Raw genomic sequence first — 13181 nt, forward strand, 5'->3', positions numbered from 1 at the left:
TAGGTGGTGCCATCCCTGGGGTCGTGTCCTAGGTTCTATAAGAAAGCAGGCTGAGCAGGCCTTGGGAACAAGCCAATAAGCAGCACCTCTCCTGGCCTCTGCATCAGCTTCTGCCTCCAGGTCTGCCCTGTTTGAGTTCCTGTCCTGTCCTGACTTCCTTCAGTGATAAACAGTAATATAGAAGTGTAAGCCAAATAAGCCCCTTCCTCCTCAAGTTGTTGTGGTCATGGTGTTTCATTGCAGCAGTGGGAACCCTAACTAGGATAGGAGGTGTGGCCTTTTTGGAGGTATGTCACTTTGAAGTCTCAAAAGCCCATGCCATTCCCAGTTAGCTCTCTCTGCCTCCAGCTTGGGGATTAGAGGCTGTAAGTTCTTTGCTACTGCTCCAGTGCCATGCCTGATTGCTTGCTGCCATGCCTCTCGTCATAATAGACTCTAACCCTAAGGAGCCATGAGCCCTCCCCGCCCCAAAACATTTTCTTTTACTAGTTGCAGAAAAAAATCACTGTTAAAGTCCCACTTTATTGTCATTTAATGCTTTGAATTTGTATTCCCTTAGGATAAATTTCTTTCTGATAAAATCATAGGATCAGAATATCCTCACTTGTTTCTTAATTGCTGTTGTCATCTCAGCAACCAGTAATAGATCATTTATCTTGCCACCAACAGGGATATAAGAATTTCTATTAACCTGCAGCCAGATAATTTTTTTCTTGTCCTATCCGGACTTAATCAACCTGGGATTTTAAAAATAACCTCTGGTACTTTAATTTATTTTTAAAATTACTAAAGGAGTTGGCAGTTTTATTGGCCGTGTATAAATTCTTGTACCCATATGTATCCTTTTTATATTTCCCTGACTATTTGATGTCATTAACTTTTGTCTTCACTTTGGTTCTTATACCATAGGAATATCATAGCTTCCAATACTACAAAGTAATTATTTTGCAAATACATGATAAATATGAACATATAAAGTAAGATATATAGGTGTCCTTTTGTTGAAAAGAGAATAGGAAGCCTGGCAGTGGTGGTGCACGCCTTTAATCCCAGCACTTATGAGGCAGAGGCAGGAGGATCTCTGTGAGTTCAAGGCCAGCCTGGTCTACAAGAGGTAGTTCCAGGATAAGCTCCAAAGCTACAGAGAAACCCTGTCTCAAAAAACCAAAAAGGAAGGAAGGAAGGAAGGAAGGAAGGAAGGAAGGAAGGAAGGAAGGAAGGATAAACTAGTGTCTATAAAAGGTAATTAAGTTGAATACGTGTTTCTTTTTTATAATATTTATTTATTTATTTATTTATTTATTTATTTATTTATTTATTGTGTATACAGTATTCAGCCTGCATGTATGTCTGCAGGCCAGAAAAAGGCACGAGACTTCATATGGATGGTTGTGAGCCACCATGTGGTTGCTGGGATTTGAACTCAGGACCTCTGAAAAAGCAGCCAGAGCTCTTAACCACTGAGCCGTTTCTCCAGCCCCGAATACGTTTCTAATTGTTAAAAGGGAAGTATATTGGGGGGGGGGGGGTCAATTACACTGTTTTGTTATTCATCTGTGTGTACACGACATACATGCAGGTGCCTGCAGAGGCCAGAAGATGGTTGGAATCCCTGGCTGCTGTGAGTCCCGTGATGTGGGTGCTGGGAACCGAAGCCAGGTCCTCTGCAATAATGTCAGGCACCCTTAGCTGTTAAGCTGTTAAGCTGTCTGTTGTTTTTTGAAGTTTTCCATAAAAGTATTGTACATTTCTTTTAGATGCATAACATGGTTGGCAAGAACCATCAGTTGGTAATTTACGTTTCTATTTGTATGCCCAGCAAATTCATAGATACCATTGAATGTTTTTATAAGTATAATATAAATTTTTACGTTTATTTTTTTAATTACAAACCACTTTCTGGTGTTGTGAAAGATAGTTTTCAGGTTAGATCCAGTTCGCATTCTCCAAATTCTGTGTCCAGAGTTCATGGTATCTTCAGCAGTGGGGGCTCACTTTTAGGTTCTGGGAGGCAATGAAGAGCAATAGCAGTAGCCAGTATTGTTTGGGAGTCTCTTGGATTCCTCTGGAGCTGCTGCTCCTGGGGCTTTTCTTCAATAGTCTCTGGCTTTTATCATCCCAAGTGGCATAACTTCATTGAAACTGTCTGCCTGTCTTTCTGTCTGTCTGTGTGTGCATGTACACTTATATTTACTACATGCAATTTTAGGTAAATACAATATTCTCTACAGTTATTTCAAGTATTCTTCCCCACCCTTAACTAAGCCTCCCCATCATTTTTTCCCTTCCCCCTTCATATGACTTGCATCCTGCTATTCCCCTCTCTGGATCTTTCCCTACTCCATGGTCTGTCCCCTTTTACTTTCTTGGCTTCTGTATTACTTCAGGTCATATAGTCACATCTGGACTTGGCGCTGGGAGCCACAAAAGAGAGAGAACATAGTGTTTGTCTTTCTGGGTCTAGATTACTTCACTCAATATATTTTCTGAATTCATCCATTAGTCTGCAAATCTCATTATTTCATTTTCTTTACAGCTGAATATTATTCCATTGCATGTATGTACCACATTTTCGTTATCCTTTCATCAGGTGAAGGACATGTGTGTTATCTTCATGTTCTAATTGTTGTGAATTAAGCAGCAGTGAACATGGCTGAACAACTGTCTGTGGGGAGGATGCTGAGTCCTGTGGGCATACTGCAAAGGAATGGTGTGGCTGGTTCTTGTGCCTATTTTATTTCAGCTACCACAATATAATATCTTGTAGCTCCATTCTTGTTCATCTTTCACAAACTACAAAGTTCTCTGCTTTCTTCTAAGACAGAGCAATAACCTATTGTGTATATATGCCATAGTTTTTAAATAATTCATATTTTGATGGACCCTTAGGTTTCTCCCATATCATAACTAATATGAGTAATCCTGCCGTAGGCTGTCTTTGACACACTAATGTTATTTCCAGAGCAGTCCCACCAGTTCTGGAGCAGTGCTTCTCAATCTTTCTAGTGCTGTGACCCCTAATACTATTCTCTTGTGTGGTTGTCCACCCCCCAGCCAGAAATTACTTCATTGCTACTTCATAACTGTGCTTTTGCTACTGTTATAAACTGTTATGTAAATATCTAATATGTATGATGGTCTTTGGCAACCCCTGGGAAAGGGTCATTCAACCCCCTAAAGGGTTGAGACTCACAAGTTGAAAACCACTGCTATAATGGGACTATAATGGATCATATGTGATCCTACTTCTAAAAAATTTGAGGCACTTTCAGTTATCTAAAATGAGTTTTTCTAGATAATATTTTAATGCTTTACATTGTTTTTGGATGTGCATCGTGTATTGTGAGAATGCATATTCAGACATGTGCACATGTATATATGCATATATTGTCATTCGATGGTAATTAGGGAGTTTCCCAAAAGTTTACGTGGGAACATAGATTTATATTATTGAGCATGTACCCAAACCCAAGTGAGCCGGAGCAGTCCATTGCCTGTATAGTTCCTGAATTGTGTTCCTTTGTATTTGAATAGAAACTGGCTGTTATCAAGTATTTGATAAAGAAGAACTTAATCTCATTGTTTAAACCAGAGGTGTGTGCAGCCTGACGTAGGTGAGAGGTCCTAGCTGCCAATAGGTTGCTAAATTCATTGACCAGAGAGAGATGTGTGTATGACCTAAGCCAAGTGGAGTCCCAGGCTGCTAAGCCATTTCTTAGGCTTGGCTGCTTCATGCTTGCTTGTTTTCTGGTTGTTAAATATTACATTTTAAATAACAGCTTTTTAACTTTATGCTAACTTAAGCACTTGCTTGTTCTCTACTAATATTTTTTATATTTTGTTTTTAAAGAATCCCGTAGGAAGGATAAATCTGGCCAATTGTATCAGTCATCAGGTAGAACCAGCCAACAGAGAATTCTGTGCAAGACGCAACACTATGGAATTAATTACTGTCCGACCACAAAGAGAAGATGACCGAGAGACTCTTGTCAGCCAGTGCAGGGACACACTCTGTGTCACCAAGTATGTACTGCTCCCATGCTTGTTTCTGTCAACTAAGTAATCGCCAGCTTCGTTCTTAGGGTGTGTGGAAAATACAATTGATGGTCCTCAACTTTGAAAAGGGTAACATTCTGGTGAGATACATATAAATACATACACATATATAATAGTAAGAGAGCAGCCTATAATATATACATATAACACATATATATTATAACCTATATTATAACTCATACATAACAGTAAAAGAAAAACCTGTAATAACTGACTAAATTTAATTAAGAAAAGTTAAAGACTGAATCTCAGTTGGTCGTGGCTGTTCTCTAGGCAGTTAGCTGGTAATCTTTGAGTTAAGCTTAAAAATTTTATGTATAGTTGAGAAGTCAAGCATATTTCTCTTCATTAGGAAATACCCTCATAACTGGGCAGTGGTAGCACACGCCATTAATCCCAGCACAAGCAGGCAGATCTCTGAGTTCAAGGCCAACGTGATCTACAAAGTGAGTTCCAGTACAGCCAGGGCTGTTACACAGAGAAACTCTTGTCTTGAAGAAGAAAAAAAAAGTATTCTCACTTGATTAGATTACTTTTTTTTTTTTTTTTTTTTTTTTTTTTTTTTTTTTTTTTTTGTGGTTTTTCGAGACAGGGTTTCTCTGTAGCTTTGGAGCCTGTCCTGGAACTAGCTCTTGTAGACCAGGCTGGTCTCGAACTCACAGAAATCCGCCTGCCTCTGCCTGGGATTAAAGGCGTGCGCCACCACTGCCCAGCGTATTTAGATTACTTTAAAAATCGATTTTAGTCTGCAGGTTTCTGGTTGGAGGTTAAATAACACCATGGCAAAAAGCAACTTGGGGAAAGGGTTTATTTGGCTTTCACTTCCACAACACAGTCCACCACTGAGGGAAGTCAGTGCAGGAACTCAAGTAGGAGCCTAGGGACAGGACCTGAAACAGAAGCTATGGGGAAGTGCTGCTTACTGGCTTGCTCCTTGTGGCTTGCTCAGCCTGCTTTCTTTAGAACCCAGGACCACCTGCTCAGTGTGGGACCATCCACCATGGGCTGGGCCCTCCCACATCAATCCGTAATCAAGAAAATGCCCCACAGAGATTTTCCTACAGGCCATCTGATGGAGGCATGTTCTTAAAGGGTTCCCTTTTCCCAGATGACCCTAGTTGTATCAGTCAGCAAAAAGACTGCCCAGCACAAATGCCCAAGAAAAACTCGAAGACGATCTTGAGTGAGCAGTTGTGACTCGAGGTGGAGATGAGAATGTGACACAATCTAGTCATCAAGCCATTGCTGGATATACAGAGGGGCTTGTGTGGAAATCACTCGGTGAGACCTGAAATCCCATCTCAAAAAAACAAAAACAAGGAAAACACTAAGGAATTAGTGTGAGTCATGACACGCTGTTGTGCTCTTCCCTGTGTGGCTCTAGGTTAGCATCAGATGGAAGGTAGGCAGCTAGTCTTGGTTTATTTAGGGATTTATGTTTTCCTAGTACGGGTGTGTGGGGGCATGGAATGGTGGGAAGGAGGCTGACCTCTGCTTGCCCTTGCAGGAACTGGCTCTCTGCAGACACTAAAGAGGAGCGGGATCTCTGGATGCAGAAACTCAATCAGGTGATTGTCGATATTCGCCTCTGGCAGCCTGACGCTTGCTACAAGCCCGTTGGAAAGCCTTAAACTGTGGGAACTTTCGTATCATGGAGAGGCTTCGCTAGCTGTGTCAAAATGTGTCTTAAGAAGGCATATAGTTAGGAGCATCATTTGCAAGTTGTATTTTATGCTTTAGATATAAAGGGTCTATGCAAATATTCACTACATATTATGCAGTATTTATTTCCTTTTATGTAAAACTTCACCTAGTTTCTCTTGCATTCATCAGTGTTTGAGAGTCAATTCATGGTAATTGATTTGCTAAATCTTAAGTTAAGAGTCTCATTTTCTAGACACCTAATTAGCCAGTTATTTGTGGCAAAAAAGAAAAAAAATCGTTAAGTTCTGAGTTGTCTTTTGGAGCTGTAGGTTTTGAGGTGTCAGGTCTCCTGTAGGTCACAAACAGAAACCTCTGGTTTGATGATTCTTTCTCCAGGCTCAGTGATTTTTTTTAAAGGGGGGTGATCATTCATGGCTTGTGATATGGTGTGTAGAGTACTGAACGCACTCTCAGAGGGTTTTGCAGAAACATGTTTAATGATGGAAATGAGAGAAAACAACAGCAGCTTAATAGTTTAATGTCACCTTGGGCTGCTTTCTGGAGAGTTGTGGACACAAGTGACACTATCTGATATTTGGGGCTAAATATTTTATATAAAAGCATTAAGAATCACATGGCTTGCATTCACTCCATTTCTATCTATGCAGCGTGGTGCACATTTCCATAGTGTTCAGGCTTTATTAAAGTTTTTTTTTCATATAGCTTAGAGATTCTTCATATTAACATATTAATTTTTCTCTTATAAGAACAAATATAAAGTAAAGAACATTTACATAAAAATATTTAAACTTTTACCAAGCTGCTGTGAACTACTACTTTGCTTGCCAAAGTTCTTGTCTTTTTCTTTCCTTTCATATCCATCTATGACAGTTTCTAGAAGTGTTTTGAGATCATTGACAAACAGTAAGCCATGTTCCCTTTAAAAGCCCAATACCTTCTTGCAGTTTAGAAACACTGAAGTGCATGGCTCCGGTTTTCAGTACAGTTTGTTTGTCTTCTCCGACTGTGATTGATGGTTTCGTTTATAAACACTAAATTCTGTCACCTGCTATTATATTTGTTACTCATCTAAATGTCTTTTCTTATGTATATTATAAAAATATTTTATGACTGCCTACATAAATAAATAATTGTAAATGGTCAAAAGAATCATTTATTTAAGAAACACTGTGTGGTGTAATTTCTGTGTATGTCTGGTGGTGTTGACAGTACCTCATCCCTATTCTTATCTCTAGCCTAATCTTTGTCTCACTGAGTGTTGTGGGGATTGTTGTTAATAGAACAGTATTCAGCACACTGTGGTGATGGGATGTGTATTTGAAGAGGCAGTGGATGAGACTGACAGTGATCTCTATATCCCTTACAAATATGTATAGTCTTCTGTACGAAAATGTTCCATATATACTATTTATAATATAAAGAAAAAAACAAGTATGTCTTAAAGCTCATCTGATTTTCATATATATAATTATATATATGAAATTCAATTTTAAAAATTTTAGTGTATATGCTAGTTATTTTTAATGGTTAATGAAACCATCTAGAATCTCCTGAGTAGGGAATCTTTTTAATTTTTCGAGACAGGATTTCTTTAGAACAACCCAGGCTGTACTGGAACTCATTTTGTAGACCAGGCTGGCCTCACACTCATGGAGATCTACTTGCCTCTGCCTCCCAAGGGCTGAGATTAAAGGCATGCGCCACCACCGGCCGTCTTGAGTTTAGAGTCTTAATGAGGAACTATCTAGAATAGGTTGGCCTGTGAGCATTCTGTGGGGAACATTATTTTTATTTGTGTGTGTGTGTGCGCGTGTGTGTGTGTGTGTGTGTGTGTGTGTGTGTGTGTGTGTGTGTGAGAGAGAGAGAGAGAGAGAGAGAGAGAGAGAGAGAGAGAGAGAGAGAGAGAGGCCATGTATGAAAACCCATTACTATTATGTATAATATATTAACATTTGCTAATAAAATACTTTAAAGTTCTTTCCTTACAAATGTCTGTAGATAAGATAAACACAAAAGGTGATTATTCACAACCTGGTAATAAAAGAATTAATGTATAAAATATAAGAGACTGGCTATCGTTGAGCATTTATTGTGTATCAAGTTATCCTTGATGTTGCAGGCATTATTTTACCAACCTAATAAAATGAACTTTAGCACTAAATTAACATTTCTGGGCCACTACAAGTGACAGACATATATAACCTTTATCCACATGATTTACCTTTTTATTGTGATAGTTCTCAAATTAGTGAGGAAAAGAAAATTTAACCATTATTGAGATCTGGATACCCACATTAGAAGTCCGAGGGCCAGGCACCTATGGGATGCACTGTATCAAGGGTGAACATTACAGCAGAACAGTTGTTCTCTGGAAGTCTTTAGCCTTGAAGAAATCTTGGTGGAAATTCATGCTTGTCTTCTGTGGTTTCTGGAGTTGCTTTGCTGAAGCAGCTTTACAGTCTTTGCATGCCTTTGGTGGCAAGATGAAGCTACTGGCCCACCTGAAGCTCTTGGATTACTGGGTACTGCAAATGGTACACAATAAAAGACTGATGTAGCAGGGCATGATGCTTTCCTTCAGAGGAACATATAGGACATTAGTATGTGGAGCTTGTTTACCCGAAAAACAACTGGAGTCCCCCCAAAACCAAATAGGAGACCTGAGTCCCATATGGAAAAGCCTTTATTATTACACAAGTTTGCAAACTCAGTCTCTCCATGTGTCCAATGTATTGGAGTGATCGGAGAGCTCTGAGCTCAGTTGGGGTTGGGTTTTTATAGTAACAAAGGTGGGGGTGATGGATTTCTAAGGTTCAGTAGCCCTGATTGGCTGACACTTGTCAGCCAATTAGGTGTCCTGGTGAAAAGAGATGGGTGTGTGCTGGCAGGTGGTCCTATCTACAATGGGTGGAACATTAGGAATTTCCTCTGGATGGTCTGTTCCCGGGTGGTGCCTGGGTAGTCTCAGTTTGCGGTCTTTGTTGGAACCAGGGTAAACTACTAAGACGCAGGCCTCTTAGAGCTTGTCATGGCTGGGTCCCGCACTCCCCTTTGTCTCTGTAGCCACCAGTCCACCTTGGCCCACCTTATCTGGTTCTCTCACCAACTCTTAGCATTTCCTTCAAGCCCTGGCGACACTAAAACACGGATTGAGTCACCATTTCCTATTTCCTCTCTAGGTGACCCTAGTGATCCACTTCTGAGTATTCATGTTGTGTGGATGGTCCTAAGGATGGAACCTAGGGATTTGTGCTTGCTGGGGAAAGTGCTAGGCACTGAGCTACACCCCTGTCTTAACAATAACAACAGCAGCACCTTTTTATTCTGTGAAAGGGTCTGACTCTAGCTCAAACTGGCCTTGAACTTGTGGTCTCATTTTAACTGGCCTGTTGTAAGCATGGGCTTCCAGCCCTGTGATTCAGACTCCAACTCCTCATGAGTTCTCATACATCCTGATGTCTTGAATCCTAAGATTTTTAACTAATCCTGGTCTCCATAGAAACCCTGCTTCTGTCTTGACTGAACCTACAGAGACGGATAACAAGAATCCTAGTTTCCCAAGCTCAAGGGTGGGTTGTTTACAGCGAGGGAGTAGGAACCAGATGAAAGACCCGGATAAATCCAGACCCCTCCAGCAGAAAGAATAGAGCCAAAAATCTAGCAGGAAAAATAAGCCAAATATCTAAGAGAGAAGAACCAAAAATCTAGATTAGCCGGTTCAATGACTCTGTTCCAGGAACTAGCTGACCATAAAGTTAGATTATAATCTTGAGAATAATCTTGAGAAATGGGGAGTTACCCCCTTGTGATTATTTTCGGAATTTTCCAATGATCACTGGTATTTTTGGAATTTTCCAATGACACCCTCCCTACCCCTTTTGGATTGTGGTTTTTTCCCCTAAATACTCCCTCTCCCAGCTACTCAGGGTCGAACACCTCTTCCCCTGCCTGGGAAATGAGTTTCGGCCCCAGCACACTGGCTCCTGTTAATAAACCTTGTGATTGCAGCAAGGACGGTCTCTCGTGAGTTCCTGGGGGGGAAGGGGGGTTGTTATCCTGAGACTTGAGTGAGAGTCTCTCCACTCCGGGGGTCTTTCACAGACAGCTTGGCAGGGATAGGGGCTACAGATAAATAATAAAGATGACAAACTTCCACCTTCTTTACCGTCCTGACTGGAGACAAAGGCCTTGCCGGCTTTTTCTCCTGCCAATGGGACTCCTTTCTGGCTTACGTGTCCAGGCCACTTGAATATCTTAACCATGTTCAAGACCAGTCCTGAACAGGGTTATCTGATACTGTGGGCCGATCCAAGCCCCTTAACTTCTAAGTTGAAGTCAGAGATGAGAGGAAGAGGGGCCCTTCCATCCCTCCAGGGGGAAATGGACTTTGGTTACCAAGCCCCCTCTCTCTCTCTGTTCTTTGCTGTGTGTGTAGTTCTTCACCTGTGATAAAGCATGTAACCTCTTACCTTGCTGTGTCTGAGATTTTCTTGCCTTTTAACTCTTTAATGGGTGGAGAAAACAAACCCAGTCAGGACCCCCAGATGGAAACAACAGCTCTGAACATCTGGTTCAGCCTAGTCTATAATTCTGTGCCCTGGCATGCCAGTCTACTTGTTCTGTAACACACATATCTACACCACTGGATGCTGTCCCCTGGCTTCCCATTCCTATGCCATTTTGGGTTTGTCCTCTATACTCCCAGGACCTCTGGTCCCAAGCTCCAGGGGTCATCCTACCTGGGCTTCAGGGCACTGTAGCCTACACTAGTAATACCAGTAATGTGTATCACTGGGACATCAAGTTCTGTTAGCTTTCCCAGATACTTGAAGCTCTGTCTATGTTCTGAGCTCTCAGTGACTCAAGGTGGTTTACTCACCCTAGTAGTAAATCAGTTCTGGCCTGGCCTGGCCTGGGCCATCTTGAGTTGTATGATGTTTTACTGTTTTGGCTTTTCGAGGGGCCAGCCACCCAGCTCCCAAGTAAATCACACACACACACACAGAGGCTTATTATTACTTCTGAATGCCTCGCCTTAGCTTGGCTTGTTTCTTGCCAGCTTTTCTAATTATCCTGACTACCTTTTGCCTCTGGGCTTTTATCTTTTTCTACTTCTGTATACTTTTCTTTCCTTCTTATTCCATGACTGGCTGGTGGCTGGCCCCTGATGTCCTTCTCATCTTGTTCTCTTTCTCCTCTCCTCTCCTCTTCTCTTCTCTCTCTCTCTCTCTCTCTCTCTCTCTCTCTCTCTCTCTCTCTCTCTCAGATTTCTCCTTCTATTTATACTCTCTGCTTGCTACGCCCCCATCCTTGCTCCCGCCTTGCTATTGGCTGTTCATCAATTTATTAGGACCATCAGGTGGTTTAGACAAGCACAGTAGTAACACAGATTCACAGAATTAAACAAATGCAGATAAGCAAAAGTTACACACCTGAAAATAATATTCCCCAACAGGGGACCTTAAGGATGTCACACTTGATGCCTCTGGGAATCCATGTGAATGCTGAGGTCCTTAGCACAGTGTCATACCTGCCAGGATGCTAACTGAATAGGAGTAGAATACAAGGGGCTTCTGTGTACTTGAACCAGAATTTGTACAATTTGTCTTTGTTAGGGTTTCTATTGTTGTGAGTAGACACCATGACCATGGCAATTTTTATAAGGAAAAACATTTAATTGGGGTGGTTTACATTTTCAGAAGTCCATTATCATCATAGTGGGACATGGGGGCATGCAGGCAGATGTGGTGCTGGAGAAGTAGCTGAGAGTCTTACATCTTGACCTGCAGGCAACAGGAAGTGATCTGAGTCACTAGGAGTGGCTTAAGCTAATGTGAGATCTCAAAGCCCCCCTCCACAGTCTTGTTCTCTGAGGACAGAATAAGGAGTTTTAGCCAGGAAGGGTGGTTAACCAGGAGACAGTGCCAGGCCACAATGTAAGGGTTTTGGTCTGGATGACTGAAAACAAAGTCCTGGGCCTTAAGAATAAATTTAAGATCAAAGGAACCTTCAGGAGGCCATCCAGCCTGGAAGTCTGGCCACTCTAATGAGCAGAAGACCTTAAGTTGCCCTGGTTTCACACAGGCTACAGAGACTGCGTAGCATTCCTGAAGTTCTGGAAATGAGAAAGAAAAAACAAAGTCCAAGGGGGCCCTGGGTTTAGAGGAAGTTTGGCTTATGGTGGAGATTAAATCACAAGTACAAGAAGACTAGGGCTGGAGAGATGGCTCAGAGGTTAAGAGCACTGACTGTTCTTCCAGAGGTTCTGAGTTCAATTCCCAGCAACCACATGGTGGCTTACAACCATCTGTAATGAGATCTGATGCCCTCTTCTGGCCTGCAGGAATATGTGCAGGAAGAACCCTGTATATATAATAAATAAATCTTTAAAAATAAAAACAAGAAGACTGACAGCAACCAAGACAATGAATAAACAAACATGAGAAGGTGAAAAGCACAGGAGAACTCTGTGATGGGCCATGTAGTCCTGGTCCAGTCCTGAAGTGCCACAAATGCACGATTCTATGGACGGAGGAAGAGTCAGGGTGTTCCCCTATTTCTTCTGGCTCAGAGGTTAACAGCATGTCCACCAATTCTCTGTTGAACCCCAATTTGTCCGTACACCAGACACAAAATCCAGAGAAAACTTACAAGTTGACTAAAACCAGTAGAATAAAGTTTGCTAGAGACTGGGGTATCCCTCCAAATTGCACAAAGTCCCAGGTTCGGGCACCAAAAATGTTGGATCCTAGGGGTGTGCAAATTATGAAGAACAGATCACCGAAGTCTAGGAGCCAAAAGCAAGCTTTATTCCAATCACCATGGGGCACATAAATATTTCCATAGGTCAGAGTTCGGGCTTCTGACATTCTGACAATGGAAGCAGGTTTTGAGTCTCTTCTTTTTATTTTTTTATTTATTATGTATACAATATTCTGTCTGCATGTATGTCTGCAAACCAGAAGAGGGCATCAGACCTCATTACAGATGGTTGTGAGCCACCATGTGGTTGTTGGGAATTGAATCAGGACTGTGAAAGAGTAGGCACTACTCTTAACCACTGAGCCATCTCTCCAGCCCCTTGAGTCTCTTCTTAAAGTCAAATCAAGCTTCAGGTGTGGGTAAAAGAGCATTTACAACCTTGAGGTCAGGGTTAGAGTCATGTTACATGTTAAGTTTTACAACTTTTGATTATATGATGCTAATTTAGGATGTTTGCAGGAGCCTGAGGCTGACACAGCCACTTCTCACTGTCCCTAAAAGGATGCAAGGCAGAATCTCAGAGAGGGGAAGTTGAAAGTTAAGGGAGTACAATGCAGGGAGTCCCATAGAGGCAATGGTTCAGAGCTAAGCGGCCCTCACTGCGCTGCTGGAACTGCTGAGTTGGGAGGCAACTGTTAAAACTTTACCTCTGCACACAGTAGCTGCCAGGATACCTGCTCTCAAGGCAGAAAGCGGTT

The 13181-nt window shown here is 41.7% G+C and overlaps 1 protein-coding gene across 2 annotated transcripts in view; it reads left to right on the forward strand.

Moving 5' to 3' along the window:
* Anln (anillin, actin binding protein) overlaps window positions 1-7776 on the forward strand; it is a 62076-nt gene extending 54300 nt beyond the window's left edge. The window contains exons 23-24 of one of the 2 annotated variants that reach the window (XM_075966518.1): window positions 3851-4023; window positions 5564-7776. In XM_075966518.1, the coding sequence (XP_075822633.1) occupies window positions 3851-4023; window positions 5564-5687 (297 nt within the window). In that variant the 3' untranslated portion in view covers window positions 5688-7776. The remainder of the gene's footprint in view (window positions 1-3850; window positions 4024-5563) is intronic. The other variant, XM_075966519.1, reaches the window with a different exon arrangement.
* The last annotated feature ends 5405 nt before the right edge of the window (window positions 7777-13181 follow it).

Source organism: Microtus pennsylvanicus, chromosome 3 (assembly GCF_037038515.1).
Source record: "Microtus pennsylvanicus isolate mMicPen1 chromosome 3, mMicPen1.hap1, whole genome shotgun sequence".
NCBI lineage: Eukaryota > Metazoa > Chordata > Mammalia > Rodentia > Cricetidae > Microtus > Microtus pennsylvanicus.